General features: G+C 45.1%; 1 protein-coding gene across 1 annotated transcript; it reads left to right on the forward strand.

The window, feature by feature from the left end:
* The first annotated feature begins 117 nt into the window (after nt 1–117).
* LOC135517874 (smoothelin-like) lies at nt 118–12,651 on the forward strand. The gene is made up of 8 exons (XM_064942548.1): nt 118–308; nt 4,508–4,671; nt 4,771–4,846; nt 5,019–5,144; nt 5,316–5,370; nt 5,500–5,620; nt 7,610–7,761; nt 8,018–12,651. Exons 2-8 carry the CDS (start codon nt 4,528–4,530, stop codon nt 8,163–8,165), a joined length of 822 nt encoding a protein of 273 aa, XP_064798620.1. The 5' UTR covers nt 118–308; nt 4,508–4,527; the 3' UTR covers nt 8,166–12,651.
* Nucleotides 12,652–16,210: the final 3,559 nt, after the last annotated feature.

Genomic DNA, 16,210 nt, shown 5'->3' on the forward strand with positions numbered 1-16,210 from the left:
CTTTGAAGGAAGTAGTAAGAGAAGGGAGGACCGACAGTCCCACGATTCAGTCTGTTCTCCCTCCCTCCTCCTTGCCCTGAGTAGTTATTTTCACCAGTACCCCTCTCCCCCCCCAAAACATCCATTCTGGTCCAACGCTGAGGCAGGGGGTGTGGTGTTAGAGCTCAGCACTCCCTTGTGCAAGTCTGAGGAAGAGGAGAGAGCGGGACAGGGGTACTGAACATCGAGGGGAAACGCAAGTCTTCATCACCTGCCGCAAACAGCTGCTGCTGTGTCCCCTAAAGACACCGACAGAACCCAGTGAACAGGTAGGTCTGTGACACTTTCACTCTAACTCCCATGCTGTCTCTTCTAGTCTCAATTCCTATAACAGCCTTCCCACTGGGCACAAACTGGTTGAATCAACATTGTTTCCATGTCATTTGTCAACATATTGTTAAAAAATATATGGATTTTAAAAACTTTTAAAAGCAATGGTTGTTTTAAGGGTGAAATTTCAACCACAGGATTATGTCATGGTAACCAAATGTCAAAATAGAAAAACCGTAATCAAATCAAAATCAAATCAAATGTATGTCACACACATGTTTAGCAGATGTTATTGCGGGTGTAGCGAAATGCTTGTGTTTCTAGCTCCAACAGTGCAGTAATATCTAACAATTCACAACAATACACACAATACACACAACCTAGAAGTAAAATAATGGAATTAAGGAATATATACATATTAGGATGAGCAATGTCAGAGTGGCATAGACAGTATATGTAAACATTATTAAAGTGACTAGTGTTCTATTATGAAAGTGGCCAGTGATTTCAAGTCTATATATATGGGGCAGCAGCCTCTAAGGTGCAGGGTTACGTAACCCGGGTGGAAGCCGGCTAGTGATGGCTGCTTAACAGTCGTCTGATGACCTTGAGATAGAAGCTGTTCTCCAGTCTCTCGGTCAAAGCTTTGATGCACCTGTACTGGTGAACAGGCAGTGGCTCCGGTGGTTGTTGTCATTGATGATCTTTTTGGCCTTCCTGTGACATCGGGTGCTGTAGGTATCCTGGAGGACAGGTAGTTTGCCCCCGGTGATGCGTTGGGCAGACTGCACCAACCTCTGGAGAGCCCTGTGGTTGCAGGTGGTTACTTTTTTGATATTTGGTTGCGTTGACAACCCAATTCAATATTACTTTTTTAATACAGTGAAGGCCTGAGGTTAAGGCAAACTACAAACAAATGAAACATTGAACCTTAAAATGAGTAACACATCCATGGTCACATTGAGGTTACTGTAACTATAAATCTTCTTATGTTATCATATAAAGCAGGCATGTTCAAGACAGCATGCATAGGTCATCGCAGGTCTATGATGCCCTACGAATCAAAAAGGCAGTAACTGCTCATAGAGTGGAACTGAGAAATGGCTTTTATATACCTTGGTTTCACAGTACCTTTGTGCAGTTACTGCTAACATGACCCCCATTTCCTCCAGAACACAATACAACAGAGGAAGGATACATATCCACATGATTACGCATGTATTTAATGTAGGAACATTACAACTCATTTTCGACCAAATGAGCAGTTACTGCCTTTTTGCTTGGTAGGGCAGTATGGAGAAATTCACAATTGCTGTAATAATCTGTGCAGTATCTCAAATGTTATTGACCACTTGCACCATGTCATTTGGTTCTGCTGTTAGATGGAGCACAGTGATAAACAAAATATGACATTCTATTCCCATTTGAACTTGCTTGAAAGCACAGCGAAAACTTAACCAAACATCAAACATTGCTTTACCATTGGAATTTTGTTGTGCTTCAAGATGGTTTAAGGCATAATGATAACACATTGGGAATACAACTAACTTTTGGCTGTCTCTTTTGAGCGGGTGAATATAGGTTGTTATCTCAATGATCAAACTCTCAACCAAATATGACCCAATTATCCATGTTGAAATAACGTGGTGTGTCCAGTGGGTTTGTCTTCCTCTATATGATTTGATGTTATGCTTTGTGTACTGTATGTGTAGTTACTTTTTGGATGTTTATGTCAGTCTGTGCGTCTGTGTTTTATCCATCTATTTTTCTCATTCTATGTACTTGTGCAAATTTCATGGATGATTGATGTTTAAATGAGCAAAGCTACATTACTATATTTGTACATATTATTACAATATTTGTTTTATACTGTTTGTGTGCTGCTCTAGGCCGGTTGCTGAGAGAATAAGAAGGGCACTTCAGAGTTAAATCAAACAGTTCTCGAGAGCAGCATGGTTTATGTCAGCAGCATCCAGTTGCCAGCAGCATACCACCCTGCATACCACTGCTGGCTTGCTTCTGACGCTAAGCAGGGTTGGTCCTGGCCGGCAGCATACCACCCTGCATACCACTGCTGGCTTGCTTCTGAAGCTAAGCAGGGTTGGTCCTGGTCAGTCCCTGGATGAGAGACCAGATGCTGCTGGAAGTGGTGTTGGCGAGCCAGTAGGAGGCACTATTTTCTCTGGTAAAAAAAATATCCCAATGCCCCATGGCAGTGATTGGGGACACTGCCCTGTGTAGGGTGCCGTCTTCTGGATGGGACGTTAAACGGGTGTCCTGACTCTCTGAGGTCATTAAAGATTCCATGGAACTTATCGTAAGAGTAGGGGTGTTAACCCAGGTGTCCTGGCTAAATTCCCAATCTGGCCCTCAAATCATTCACAGTCACCTAATAATCCCCAGTTTACAATTGGCTCATTCATCCCCCTCCTCTTCCCTGTCCCCTACCAATCCTCGACTTTGGCGATGTCATTTACAAAATAGCCTCCAATACCCTACTCAACAAATTGGATGCAGTCTATCACAGTGCAATTCGTTTTGTCACCAAAGCCCCATATACTACCCACCATTGCGACCTGTATGCTCTCGTTGGCTGGCCCTCGCTTCATACTCGTCGCCAAACCCACTGGCTCCATGTCATCTACAAGACCCTGCTAGGTAAAGTCCCCTCTTATCTCAGCTCGCTGGTCACCATAGCATCTCCCACCTGTAGCACACGCTCCAGCAGGTATATCTCTCTCGTCACCCCCAAAACCAATTCTTTCTTTGGCCGCCTCTCCTTCCAGTTCTCTGCTGCCAATGACTGGAACGAACTACAAAAATCTGTGAAACTGGAAACACTTATCTCCCTCACTAGCTTTAAGCACCAACTGTCAGAGCAGCTCACAGATTACAGCACCTGTACATAGCCCACCTATATTTTAGCCCAAACAACTACCTCTTTCCCAACTGTATTTAATTAATTAATTTATTTTGCTCCTTTGCACCCCATTATTTTTATTTCTACTTTGCACATTCTTCCATTGCAAATCTCTATTCCAGTGTTTTACTTGCTATATTGTATTTACTTTGCCACCATGGCCTTTTTTTGCCTTTACCTCCCTTATCTCACCTCATTTGCTCAACACGTGTATATAGACTTGTTTATACTGTATTATTGACTGTATGTTTGTTTTACTCCATGTGTAACTCTGTGTCGTTGTATGTGTCGAACTGCTTTGCTTTATCCTGGCCAGGTCGCAATTGTAAATGAGAACTTGTTCTCAACTTGCCCACCTGGTTAAATAAAGGTGAAATAATTTTTTTTTTTTTTAAATATTCCCCAGGTCGTTGCTGTAAATGAGAACGTGTTCTGAGTCAACGTACCTGGTAAAATAAATAACGGGTAAAAAAAGTCAGTTTAGACCCCCCCCCCCCCCAGTGTTTATGTTCAGATTGCTGAACAGACTACAGGTTGAACAGATGGTGTTACGCATTTACATTATGACAATTCTGCTCTCTGCACATCACTGGGAGTTGAAACTTAAAATGCCAATGCTGCCTCACCCTGTTAGTTTTATGGAGGTAATTCTAAACTATATTTTATGAATGATGGTACAGCATGTACTGATAATGGCTACTATAGATGGAACTATCCCTCTCCTCTCCACACACCTACACATCTTTTTCCTCTCTAGCACACAAATACTGTAAACACACACACGCACACGTGTCACACTAACAGGGTGGCAGGTAGCCTAGCGGTACGAGTGTTGGGCTAGTAACCAAAAGGTTGCACATCTGGTGATGTTCCATAGAGCAAGGCATCTAATTGCTCCAGGGTCACCATTGATAATGGCAGACCCTGGTTCTGACCCCACACTCTGAGGGTCTCTCTGGGATATTTCCAATTCACAGGTGTATTAATACACAATTGTGCATGTGTGAAAGAGGACCAATATAAGCCCCCACCAATTTATTATACTTTGTCCTCCTCCTCTGACCATGTTTCTTGCCACATGGGAAAAGAGAGCTGGATGATCCTATGTTTTATGTAGGCCCATGTATGTCTGTCAACTATGCAACTGCTTTCCATGGATCCATCAATGATGGATGATAATCAAACTAACAATGTTATTCGCTCTGGCTCTTTAGATATTTGTGTAGGATTTCTTGCCATTGGAGCCCCCTTATCTCCATTATCCACCTTCTTTATAAGTCCCATACAGTATACTGGACATGGAGGCGGGACCTGATGAGAGAGCAGTGGCGGCTGCGTCTGCCAACGAGGCCTCTGAGACGACCCCCAGCGACACGTCGTCAGGCACACTGACCAGTCAGCAGCTAGCTGCTATTGAGGATGAAGAAGTCCTGAATAAACTGGTGGGGCACTCGCGGTGCGTACTTCACATAGACATGCAGTAGTTGGGTTGATTTTGGCCTTCTCATCTATTGTTTTTTACGTGTGTTTACCTCTGACAGTTGGATAAGGCTGTGGATTTTGATGAAAGGCGAATGATCCGCGCTGCATTGAGGGACCTGCTCAAGAAGAAGAGAGGTAAGGTCAGAGAGAACTTCAATGTGAAAATTGACAGGATCACATCTTTTGTTTCTCACTCTCACAGCTCCTCTAGTACCAATAACTACTGACAACAAGTTCTAATGTCTACTCGCTGTCCTTCTTCTATACTACAATGCTATTTCTCCCTCTACATCTCTCCTCTCTAAAGAGAAGCGAGAGAAAGAGCGGGGGTCACGGCAAGATGACCTGAGACAGCAGGCTTTGAGTAAAGCAGGCACAGGACGAATGGGAATGAACAGGGGCCAGACCAGCAATCACCAGCCTAAATCTCACAGTGAGTATCATATCCTCACCAGGACACATCACACACACATGCATGCCACACACACACACACACACACACTTCAAGCTTTCAAATCAAAGTGGAATTGTGAGAGATTAACTTTTCCCCTACTCAAAATCACTCCCTGCCTCTTTCTTGCTATCCCCTTCTGTTTCTCTACAGTGCACAGCCAATTTCCTGCGTCAACCACCAGCTCCTTGTCTAAGACAACTAGCAGGTGAGTGAGTCATTGAGCTAACAGTCAACCATGCTTCACATGTGATTGATCAAATCCTGCATGTCTATATCTGTTCAGCATGGTGGCACTAGGAGTGTGATAAATAACGTGTTTATCCTCTCTCCCTAGCATGGCCAACCCAGCTATCGCAACAGCCCATCAGTCTTCCCCTGTCGCTGCAGCACCCAACATGAAAAATGTCAAGCAGATGTTACTGGATTGGTGCAGGGCCAAAACCGAACCATATGAGGTAAGCATCGGAGGTCTCTCTGTAAAGGAGTGTACATTCACTAAATGTTGCTAGTCATACAAACGCTGGCCTCAATCTTAGTTAGGAAAGACGTCAACAACTCCAGTTCCAGTTATGATGTTTAATGGCAAATGATGCTGAATACTGTGTGTAAGTCTGTGTGTGTGGTTTTGTTGCATGAAAGCACACGTGTACAGAGTTGTTATCAGTAAGGAAACAAGAAAAGGCAAGGTGCACCAGGGGGAAATATGTTCCTGCATTCAAGAAGTTTGGGCAGGTTCTGACCGAAGGATATGCAACAACATATCTACTCATGCACAGAAACCGGTGAGTGAGGTAGCACTCAGAAGAGCAGGGAATATTATACAGCTGCCCCCAATTACATAGGCATATTGTAATTAAATGTAAAGTTCCCACAGAGGTCTGGGGGGCTGTACATGTTTAACTCAACCAACAATGGTGCTGGTTAGGTATAGGTAAGGGCTGTGAAAAAGAGTTCTTCTGCGTTGGAAGGATTTGCCCAGCTAACAATTCTAGGGAGAGGGTACATGTTTGCAATGTTACCAGTCATGTTCCCCGAATGTTTGAGTGTCCAGTTTTCCGTTAGTTAGTGGAACATTCTATCTATGTTAGTAAAAAACCTTCTGAGATCCTTTTTAGCATGTTTTGTCATTGACGTTAGGAGAACATCCCCTTAATGTCAAGTAGACGTTATCTAGAACTTGTTTACAATGTTCTCCGAATATACAATGTTAATGTTCTATATGCGTTTTATGGGACCTTGCAAGAACATGTGTATAGCGTTACGAGAATATTCCATCAACATCACATCAAACATACACAGAACATGGTTGCCATGTTCTCAGAATATAAGATAATAATGTTCTAGACACATTTCAAGGGAATATTGCAAGAACATTTCTTTATATTAGTTGTCAGAACATCACGTGATGGAACCAAAGAAACGTTCTCCCCAAAAAAGTAATCAGGGCCTTGATTGGCTCAGCAACAGTAACAAGGCATGTTACTTTTTTGGGGAGAACGTTTCTTTGGTTCCATCAGGCGCTGTACTGACAACTGATACACAGAAATGTTCCTACAATGTTCCCATACAACGTGAGTGCATAAAATGTTTTATGCACTAAACAATGTAGAATATTGGCCTGTTGGAAACTACAACTCCCTACTACGTTGCACAGTCCGGGCATGATCTGATTTGTCTCTCTAGAGACTGCACATTGAGCTCACAGGAAAAAAACGAATGACATGGAATTCAAATAATTGAACCAACGTAGGTCAATTAGTTGTTTAGAAAACAAGTCTGGAATCAAACCAGGGTCTGTAGTGACACCTCTAGCACTGAGAGGCAGTGCCTTAGACTACCGTGCCACTCGGGAGCCCTTGATGTGGAGAGAAAATCAACACATAGTCATCCAGATGTGTCGGACTCATCGGGCCCTGCTGGGACGGGGACTCTGTGTTGGCCGTTGTTTTCCATCATAATAGTCACTGGAGTATGCCTTAGTGTAGCTGATGTACTAATCCGTCTCTAGGGACCACTTGTAAAGGAGCATATGCTCACTAACTGTTGCTAGTCATACAAAAGATGTCAACAACTCCAGTTCCAGACAGTTATGTCTAATGGCAAATGGTGTGTGTGTGTGGTTATTGCATGAACGCACACATGTACAAAGTTATTATCAGTAAGGAAACAACAAAGGGCAAGGTGCACCAGGGGGAAATGTGTTGAGCACTCAACAAGTTCAGGCAGGTTCTCACCGGAAGATATGCGAATGTTGTGCATAAGCAGGATGCCACCCAGAACGGCAGGGAATATGTACACTCTCCATCTTATGTCTACATTAATGTTCTGTTGTGTCCCCAGCATACCAACCTTACTTCACTATATAATTGTCTTTCTAAATCCACACTCTCCTTGCTCTCTTTGTTTTTCTCTTTCTCTGTTCCTTCCTCCCTTATTCCATGCAGGGGGTGGAAATCCACAACTTCTCCTCCAGTTGGAGTGATGGCATAGCGTTCTGTGCGCTGGTGCACAGGTTCTTCCCAGATGCATTTGAGTACTCCATCCTCAACCCCAACGCACGCAAGGACAACTTTGAGCTGGCCTTCAGCACTGCAGAGTAAGTTCCCTATTTCTGTTCTAAACAAACATTGAAACACACACATAGCCACAGAAACCTACTTTGACAAAATGCGCCTTCTCCTACTTTATGCACATGAAGGCCCCAAGGGCTGTGCAGGGATAGATTATACTTGGCAAAAACTAACTCCCCTGTAGTGTCCTCTAACTCAGCTGCCAGTAGATCCTGCCTAGGGACATATGGATTGTGACTGCTCAGGCCTGTGTCTCTCTCCTCTTCTCTCTTTTGGCTGCAGGAGGCTGGCAGATTGCCCCCCTCTGCTGGACGTTGAAGACTTGCTGCGGATGCGTGAGCCTGACTGGAAGTGTGTGTACACATACATCCAGGAGTTCTACCGATGTCTGGTGGAGAAAGGCCTAGTTAAAACTAAAAAAAAACTCTAAATACAATGTTTCACAGTATACTCAAATACATGTTGCGTCCACGTGCCATGGGGAGGGGATATAAAAGTTTGCAATTTGCTGCAGCAGCTTGTAAGCTCATTGCTGGGATTTTGATTATTTGTGTGTCTTTTTTTTTATTGTTTTGTGTGAGCTTACACTTATCTGTGTATGTTTTCAGAAGACAGCTGGTACTTAGGATCTGTACATTCCACTGAGATTACACATCTACATTATTCTCAGTCAGAGCCATAGGGAATCTGAATGGCTTTTTGGGGTGCTGAGGTGCTGTGCCCTGACTATCATGCCTTTGTGTGTGTAGGCTATGTATGGATTAAAGATACTGTGCATGAGGTCAAATACACTGCTCAAAAAAATAAAGGGAACACTAAAATAACACATCCTAGATCTGAATGAATTAAATATTCTTATTAAATACTTTTTTCTTTACATAGTTGAATGTGCTGACAACAAAATCACACACATTATCAATGGAAATCAAATTTATCAACCCATGGAGGTCTGGATTTGGAGTCACACTCAAAATTAAAGTGGAAAACCACACTACAGGCTGATCCAACTTTGATGTAACGTCCTTAAAACAAGTAAAAATGAGGCTCAGTAGTGTGTGTGGCCTCCACGTGCCTGTATGACCTCCCTACAACGCCTGGGCATGCTCCTGATGAGGTGGCGGATGGTCTCCTGAGGGATCTCCTCCCAGACCTGGACTAAAGCATCCGCCAACTCCTGGACAGTCTGTGGTGCAACGTGGCGTTGGTGGATGGAGCGAGACATGATGTCCCAGATGTGCTCAATTGGATTCAGGTCTGGGGAACGGGCTGGCCAGTCCATAGCATCAATGCCTTCCTCTTGCAGGAACTGCTGACACACTCCAGCCACATGAGGTCTAGCATTGTCTTGCATTAGGAGGAACCCAGGGCCAACCGCACCAGCGTATGGTCTCACAAGGGGTCTGAGGATCTCATCTCGGTACCTAATGGCAGTCAGGCTACCTCTGGCGAGCACATGGAGGGCTGTGCGGTCCCCCAAAGAAATGCAACCCCACACCATGACTGACCCACCACCAAACCGGTCATGCTGGAGGATGTTGCAGGCAGCAGAACGTTCTCCACGGCATCTCCATACTCTGTCACGTGCTCAGTGTGAACCTGCTTTCATCTGTGAAGAGCACAGGGCGCCAGTGGCGAATTTGCCAATCTTGGTGTTCTCTGGCAAATGCCAAACGTCCTGCACGGTGTTGGGCTGTAAGCACAACCCCCACCTGTGGACGTTGGGCCCTCATACCACCGTCATGGAGTCTGTTTCTGACCGTTTGAGCAGACACATGCACATTTGTGGCCTGCTGGAGGTCATTTTGCAGGGCTCTGGTAGTGCTCCTCCTGCTCCTCCTTGCACAAAGGCGGGGGTAGCAGTCCTGCTGCTGGGTTGTTGCCCTCCTACGGCCTCCTCCACGTCTCCTGATGTACTGGCCTGTCTCCTGGTAGCGCCTCCATGCTCTGGACACTACGCTGACAGACACAGCAAACCTTCTTGCCACAGCTCGCATTGATGTCCCATCCTGGATGAGCTGCACTACCTGAGCCACTTGTGTGGGTTGTAGACTCAGTCTCATGCTACCACTAGAGTGAAAGCACCGCCAGCATTCAAAAGGGACCAAAACATCAGCCGGGAAGCATAGGAACTGAGAAGTGGTCTGTGGTCCCCACCTGCAGAACCACTCCTTTATTGGGGGTGTCTTGCTAATTGCCTATAATTTCCACCTGTTGTCTATTCCATTTGCACAACAGCATGTGACATTTATTGTCAATCAGTGTTGCTTCATCAGTGGACCGTTTGATTTCACAGAAGTGTGATTGACTTGGAGTTACATTGTTGTTGAAGTGTTCCCTTTATTTTTTTTGAGCAGTGTATAATGTGAATGATTTGATTTGTGAACATTTATTTGGTTCTGATCACATTTTAGAGTAGGCCTAGCCTACCACATTTCTATTATGGGGAACCCATACCATTTTCAGCCTGAAAGCCTGATGCCCAATCATTACCGTGTTTGGTAACTGTCAAAAAATGGCAAATATCACAGTAAAACTGATTAATTCTAAACTACTCGGGACCACCATGTGCTCAGGAACAGACTAGAATCATACTATATAAAACACCGAGTTGCAATATCTTTATTTTCATTGTGAATGGGTTGGGGGGTGCAAAAATGGGGGAGGGTTTTGTTTTGGGGAGAGTTATGTGTTTTTTTATTGGGCACAGGGGAGGGTAATTTACTCTTCTGCTTGCATGCACCTCCTCCAGCAAGGTAGTTTGGTACTTCTCCGTCAGCTAACTATACCACAGGTTAATATAGTCTACAAGTCTAACTGTATATCCTGCCCTCGATCTACCATTCATAGTGACAATAGTGTTAGGTGGATCGTTTGTCCTGATCTGCAATAGGTTAACTAGCCAAACATACAAATATTCAAAGCTGCATACATTTTCAATATAAATCCACAAGAACAAGGAGGAATAGCTGATTGGCAGTGAAGAGGTCAGGTGTGTCATTGTGTATGAAAGAACAGTGAAGACATGAAACATGCAGCTCAAAAGCGCCCCTGTTGATCTTGTTGAGGGACAATAAAAGTAACTAGTGCAGCCTAGAATGCTACAATGCAATGAATAATTGTATTATGGTGAGTGCAGGTGAGTTCAAAAGTCTACTCTAAGCTGTAAACTGCAGTAAAAATATAATTTGAATAATGGCACAACGCCCTGTGATTTGACTGTGTTATGCCATTCATTCCATTTGGATCAGTTGTGGGTGTACCCTCGACAGTTTATAAGGTCTATAAAGGGACAGTAGCAGGCCAGTTTGGCTGTATTTGGATTTTGTGATACTGAAATGCATTGTCTGTTGCAAATCATCATTCTCCCAACAAGTCGTCCTATAATAATGTGTTTACTTATCCTCCCAGAAGGCCCAGTTATTCAGTAAAGCTTAAAGGCCCAGTGCCGTCAAAATCTAGATTTCCCTGTGTTTTATGTATATTTGCACACTGAGGTTTGAATAATACTGTGAAATTGTGAAAATGATTTATAATTCTCTATTAGTGCATGTGTGACAGTATAAAGTTAAACCGTCCCCTCGCCCATACCCGGGCGCGAACCAGGGACTCTCTGCACACATCAACAACAGTCAAGTGATGTCACCGAATGAAACGCTATTTAGCGCACACTGCTAACTAAGCTAGCCGTTTCACATCGGTTACACTCACCCCCCTTTTGACCTTCCTCCTTTTTTCCCCTGCAGCAACCAGTGATCCGGGTCACGGCACCAATGTGACAGTATAAATTTAAACCGTCCCCTCACCCATACCCGGGCGCGAATCAGGGACTCTCTGCACACATCAACAACAGTCACCCTTGAAGCGTCGTTACCCATCGCTCCACAAAAGCCGCGGCCCTTGCAGAGCAAGGGGAACCACTACTTCAAGGTCTCAGAGCAAGTGACGTCACCGATTGAAACGCTATTTAGTGCACACCGCTAACTAAGCTAGCCGTTTCACATTGGTTACACATGAGCTGTTTTAAAAGGCGGACTGACATTTCAGCCAGTTTTGGCCTGCCTGGTGACACTCAGATCACTACCAGACAGTCCTAGCAAAATTCTTGCTTGACAAATTGCTCTTTGCAAAGAAGCTGTTTAAACTTATTTTTTTTACAGTTTTTATTGAAAACTATCACAGTAAGGTACTTAAATTATTTGACATTGAAGTAGAAAGGACTGCATTGGATCTTTATAGGAAAATATCACTCTTGGTATTTGTTTCATTAGTCCAGTATTGATAGTCTCACATTGTTTTGGTTATCAGCAATCAATATTCTAGATATAGAACTTTCAAAATACAGAAAGTTCTAAACGCATCATACTGTGACACTAATGAAACAAATACTTAAAGTTTTTGAGTGGAATTTTCCTTTAATCAGGCTCTTGCCTCCTCTGAGGCAATTCCTTGAGCACCTTAGAACCTAAATATTCAATACAGCCTAAGTATTTGTCATTTCACATTTAAAACGTATTACCTTTTATGTGTGGCATAAACACAACCAGTAACCATGTTTTAATCTGATTAGGCTACTTCAAAAGTGTCCTGTAGGTTACCTGCGCACTTTTGTCCAAAATATAATTCCAGCAGCCAAACGTCATTTGATGAATGGAAATGGACATCTGTTACAAAACACCAAAAAAATGTATGACGTCAAGAGATTGTCAAACCAAGCCTTTGATACTGGGTACAAGGGAGGGATGTAGTTTCTGTTTGTTGAAATTTACATAGTCTATTTGATTGTATTGGTGGTGAAAACGCAAACAATTATGTTGAAGTGCCCGAAGTCCGCATGCTTTGCTTATTGGTTGTGTGGTGCATTGTCACAAAAACCTGTTGGTGGACAATTTGTTGCATATATTTTATATAATTATAAAAGGTAGCATCAACATGTTGAAAATCTGTTTAATGACATAAGCCTACTCTGTTTTACGAGATATAAATCAGATCCATCCCAGTAGCCTACATTTGACGGTTTAAACGGGCAATCATAGTTCACATAACAGTTCAGTTTTGTCATCTCTGCCAATCCTGTCAGAATTTTACTTGAAATATGATTAACTGCGCTCAAGCATAGTGGTCACGTGGAGCACCAATTCCGGGCGCTCTTGCGCAGTGTCCTGTAATAACGATATCATTACACTAGTCTGCGCTTTAAGGTAGCCTAGCAACCTGCCTGACGTTGTGACATTTTAATTCTCTGTATGGTGGTGTACGACTAACTCTCGGAGTAATTACATAATTGACACGACAGATGCTCAATTCATTTATGTAATCCTAGTCACAACGTCAGTTGAATTTGGGGGTTGAGATTCATCTTGGGTTCCTTTATTACGGTCGCCAGCTCTGACTCTATTCTTAATCAGACAGTCTCAGGACGGTGTGTAAGTGATGTTGGTTCCTCTCTAAGAAAACAGTTGCACTGGTCAGATAGCAGGTAAGCAGGATCGAGGCGCAGGCAACTGTCCCGTAAACTGAACAGTCGGTATCACGCGCACAGAAACTCCATCAGTAGTCTATCTCAAGGATGCTGTGTTTACTGGACATCAGGCACGAGTCTACTGTTTTTCACGTTTTAGGACACTAAACTCGCGTACCGGGAACAGCGCCCGGTTTTTCACCTTTGACAGGTCGCGCTAGTGTCACTCACGGGCTGTCATTCGCCAGGGTATAGACTTGTCATTCCCCGGGGCGTAGTATATTTCAGATGAGTCTAGAAGAAAGCCGTTAACCGTAAAGTGCTGGTGTTTTGACGATTGAAAACCTGTAGATATGTCCCATATCATGGACTAATTCAATTGGATAAGTATTTCGTCATGCCCTGCCTTGCGCCAGATTGAGACCGATTCACTGGCGAAGCATTTCACCTTGCAGATGAAAGGTAAATTATTTGTCACAGAGAGTGTGCGCAACCCCACAGCATATCTGTATGTGATTATTATTGCATGTTGATTGATCATGCATTCTTGTTTTTAAATTTTCATAGTTCAGCGTGCCATAGCAAAGAGGTGCATGGCTGAGTAGACCTGTATCAAGTGATATTATAGATCATATGTCATCTCTGATATGTGACAGTTGAGTAGAAAATAATCTCTAGGTCAAGTGGTTTCCAACCTGTGGTCCATGGGGGTACTGCAGGTGGTCCGTGAATTGTTTTAATTCCTTTATTTTTAGAGAATATTTATTTTTAGATAATTTTCTTCCAAAAATAAATAACAGTTTTGGAAGTACAATGGTGTTAAGCAATTTGACATTACTTTTCACAAACACATTTTTAACAATAATAATAGGCCTTTAATTTGTTATATTCCCTGCAAATATGACCACAAATATATTTTATGTAAAAAACCTAATCCGCTGGTGCTGTGTGGACTAAGCTAGTAGGGCCTTGCAAGGACCAGCCGAGATCGGCGTGGACGGCAATGGGTCCACCAGGCGGGCCTGTACACTGTAGCTGTATGGGTATCAGGAGGTGAGGCATGTCTGAACCAATCAGCAGCAGAGTTTGAGCTTGGGCTACCCGTGGCAAAGGCTGCTTATGGAGGTGGTCGTATTGCTTTTGGTGGGAGTGTTTGGAAAGACCTAGGTTGTCTGCGGTCATATCTGATACTTCTTGAAAGGATTGAGCAGGGGAAACACGTCAAAGGTAACTGAGGCACCTTGCAGTTGCACAACGTCTTGTCGAACTGTCCTGAGGGTGAAGGTCTCAGGCTTAGAATTGAGGTTAAGTTGTTGAACAGCCTGTGGCATTACTTTTGCTGATCGGTTGGGATAGGGCATGCTTAAACCTGGATGGAAGCCTGGTGCTGCTGGGACTGGATAAGGTATGCTTTGTCCCACAGTTAAGTAGGGTTCACCTGGAACAGGGTATGGTGTAAATTTTGGTGCAGGATATGGCGCTGCGGATGCTGGTCCAGGGTATGAAGCCGTAGGTGTTGATCCTGGGTGCGGAACCACGGAAGTTGGAGCTGGGTAAGGATCCACAGGAGCTGTAGCAGGGTGCGTAACCATGGGAGCTGGAGCAGGGTGCCTAACCATGGGAGCTGGAGCAGGGTGCCTAACCATGGGAGCTGGAGCAGGGTGCGTAACCATGGGAGCTGGAGCAGGGTGCGTAACCATGGGAGATGGAGCAGGGTGCGTAACCATGGGAGCTGGAGCAGGGTGCGTAACCATGGGAGCTGGAGCAGGGTGCCTAACCATGGGAGCTGGAGCAGGGTGCGTAACCATGGGAGCTGGAGCAGGGTGCCTAACCATGGGAGCTGGAGCAGGGTGCGTAACCATGGGAGCTGGAGCAGGGTGCGTAACCATGGGAGCTGGAGCAGGGTGCGTAACCCGGGGAGCTGGAGCAGGGTGCGTAACCCGGGGAGCTGGAGCAGGGTGCGTAACCATGGGAGCTGGAGCAGGGTGCGTAACCATGGGAGCTGGAGCAGGGTGCGTAACCATGGGAGATGGAGCAGGGTGCGTAACCATGGGAGATGGAGCAGGGTGCGTAACCATGGGAGCTGGAGCAAGGTGCATAACCATTCGAGCTGGAGCAAGGTGCGTAACCGTGGGAGCTGGAGCAGGGTGCGTAACCGTGGGAGCTGGAGCAGGGTGCGTAACCGTGGGAGCTGGAGCAGGGTGCGTAACCGTGGGAGCTGGAGCAGGGTGCGTAACCGTGGGAGCTGGAGCAGGGTGCGTAACCGTGGGAGCTGAAGCAAGGTGCGTAACCATGGGAGCTGGAGCAGGGTGCGTAACCATGGGAGCTGGAGCAGGGTGCGTAACCGTGGGAGCAGGGTGCGTAACCGTGGGAGCAGGAGCAGGGTGCGTAACCGTGGGAGCTGGAGCAGGGTGCGTAACCGTGGGAGCTGGAGCAGGGTGCGTAACCGTGGGAGCTGGAGCAGGGTGCGTAAGCGTGGGAGCTGGAGCAGGGTGCGTAAACGTGGGAGCTGGAGCAGGGTGCAGACTCACAGGAGCTGCTGATGAGTGCCTCGGGTAGGCAGGGAAAGATGATGTGAGTCTTCATAGGCTCCGCCTCTTTCTCCTCGGTTGGCGTGTTGTGGTTGTGTGAGTGGGATAGGCGCAAAGCTGACACATGATTCATCAGACAGTGCTGGTGAGGGGCTCCTCTGCTCTGATTGAGTCAACTGGGTTCTGGCTGCATCAACGCCTTCAACTCTTTCTTTAAGAAAGGATGTGACAAGCTTGGCTAGATCTAGCTCATTAGCTATCTTCTGTAGATGCCGCTGCCTGTTCAACTGTGTAGCTATTGCTTCTCCGGCCCGATGAGCTTCCTCCTGTCGACGCTGAGTTTCTTCCTGTTGTCGCTGAGCTTCTCTGGCTTCGGCTGCTATGCGTCGTCACGACGTTGACGTTGTGATCTTGCTCTCGCCGGCGTTGTAGGTCATTAAACTCCATGAGCTTCATTCTTTCCTCCAACATAGCTGCTTGGAAGTG

The sequence above is a fragment of the Oncorhynchus masou genome, chromosome 28 (genome assembly GCF_036934945.1).
Source record: "Oncorhynchus masou masou isolate Uvic2021 chromosome 28, UVic_Omas_1.1, whole genome shotgun sequence".
NCBI lineage: Eukaryota > Metazoa > Chordata > Actinopteri > Salmoniformes > Salmonidae > Oncorhynchus > Oncorhynchus masou.

Bases quoted from the DNA above. Each gene is read 5' to 3' on its own strand.
- LOC135517874 (XM_064942548.1), top strand. From the start codon at position 4,528: ATGGAGGCGGGACCTGATGAGAGAGCAGTGGCGGCTGCGTCTGCCAAC. The intron at 5,145-5,315 runs GTGAGTATCATA...GTTTCTCTACAG, and splicing joins TCACCAGCCTAAATCTCACA to TGCACAGCCAATTTCCTGCG. The intron at 5,621-7,609 runs GTAAGCATCGGA...TATTCCATGCAG, and splicing joins CCAAAACCGAACCATATGAG to GGGGTGGAAATCCACAACTT.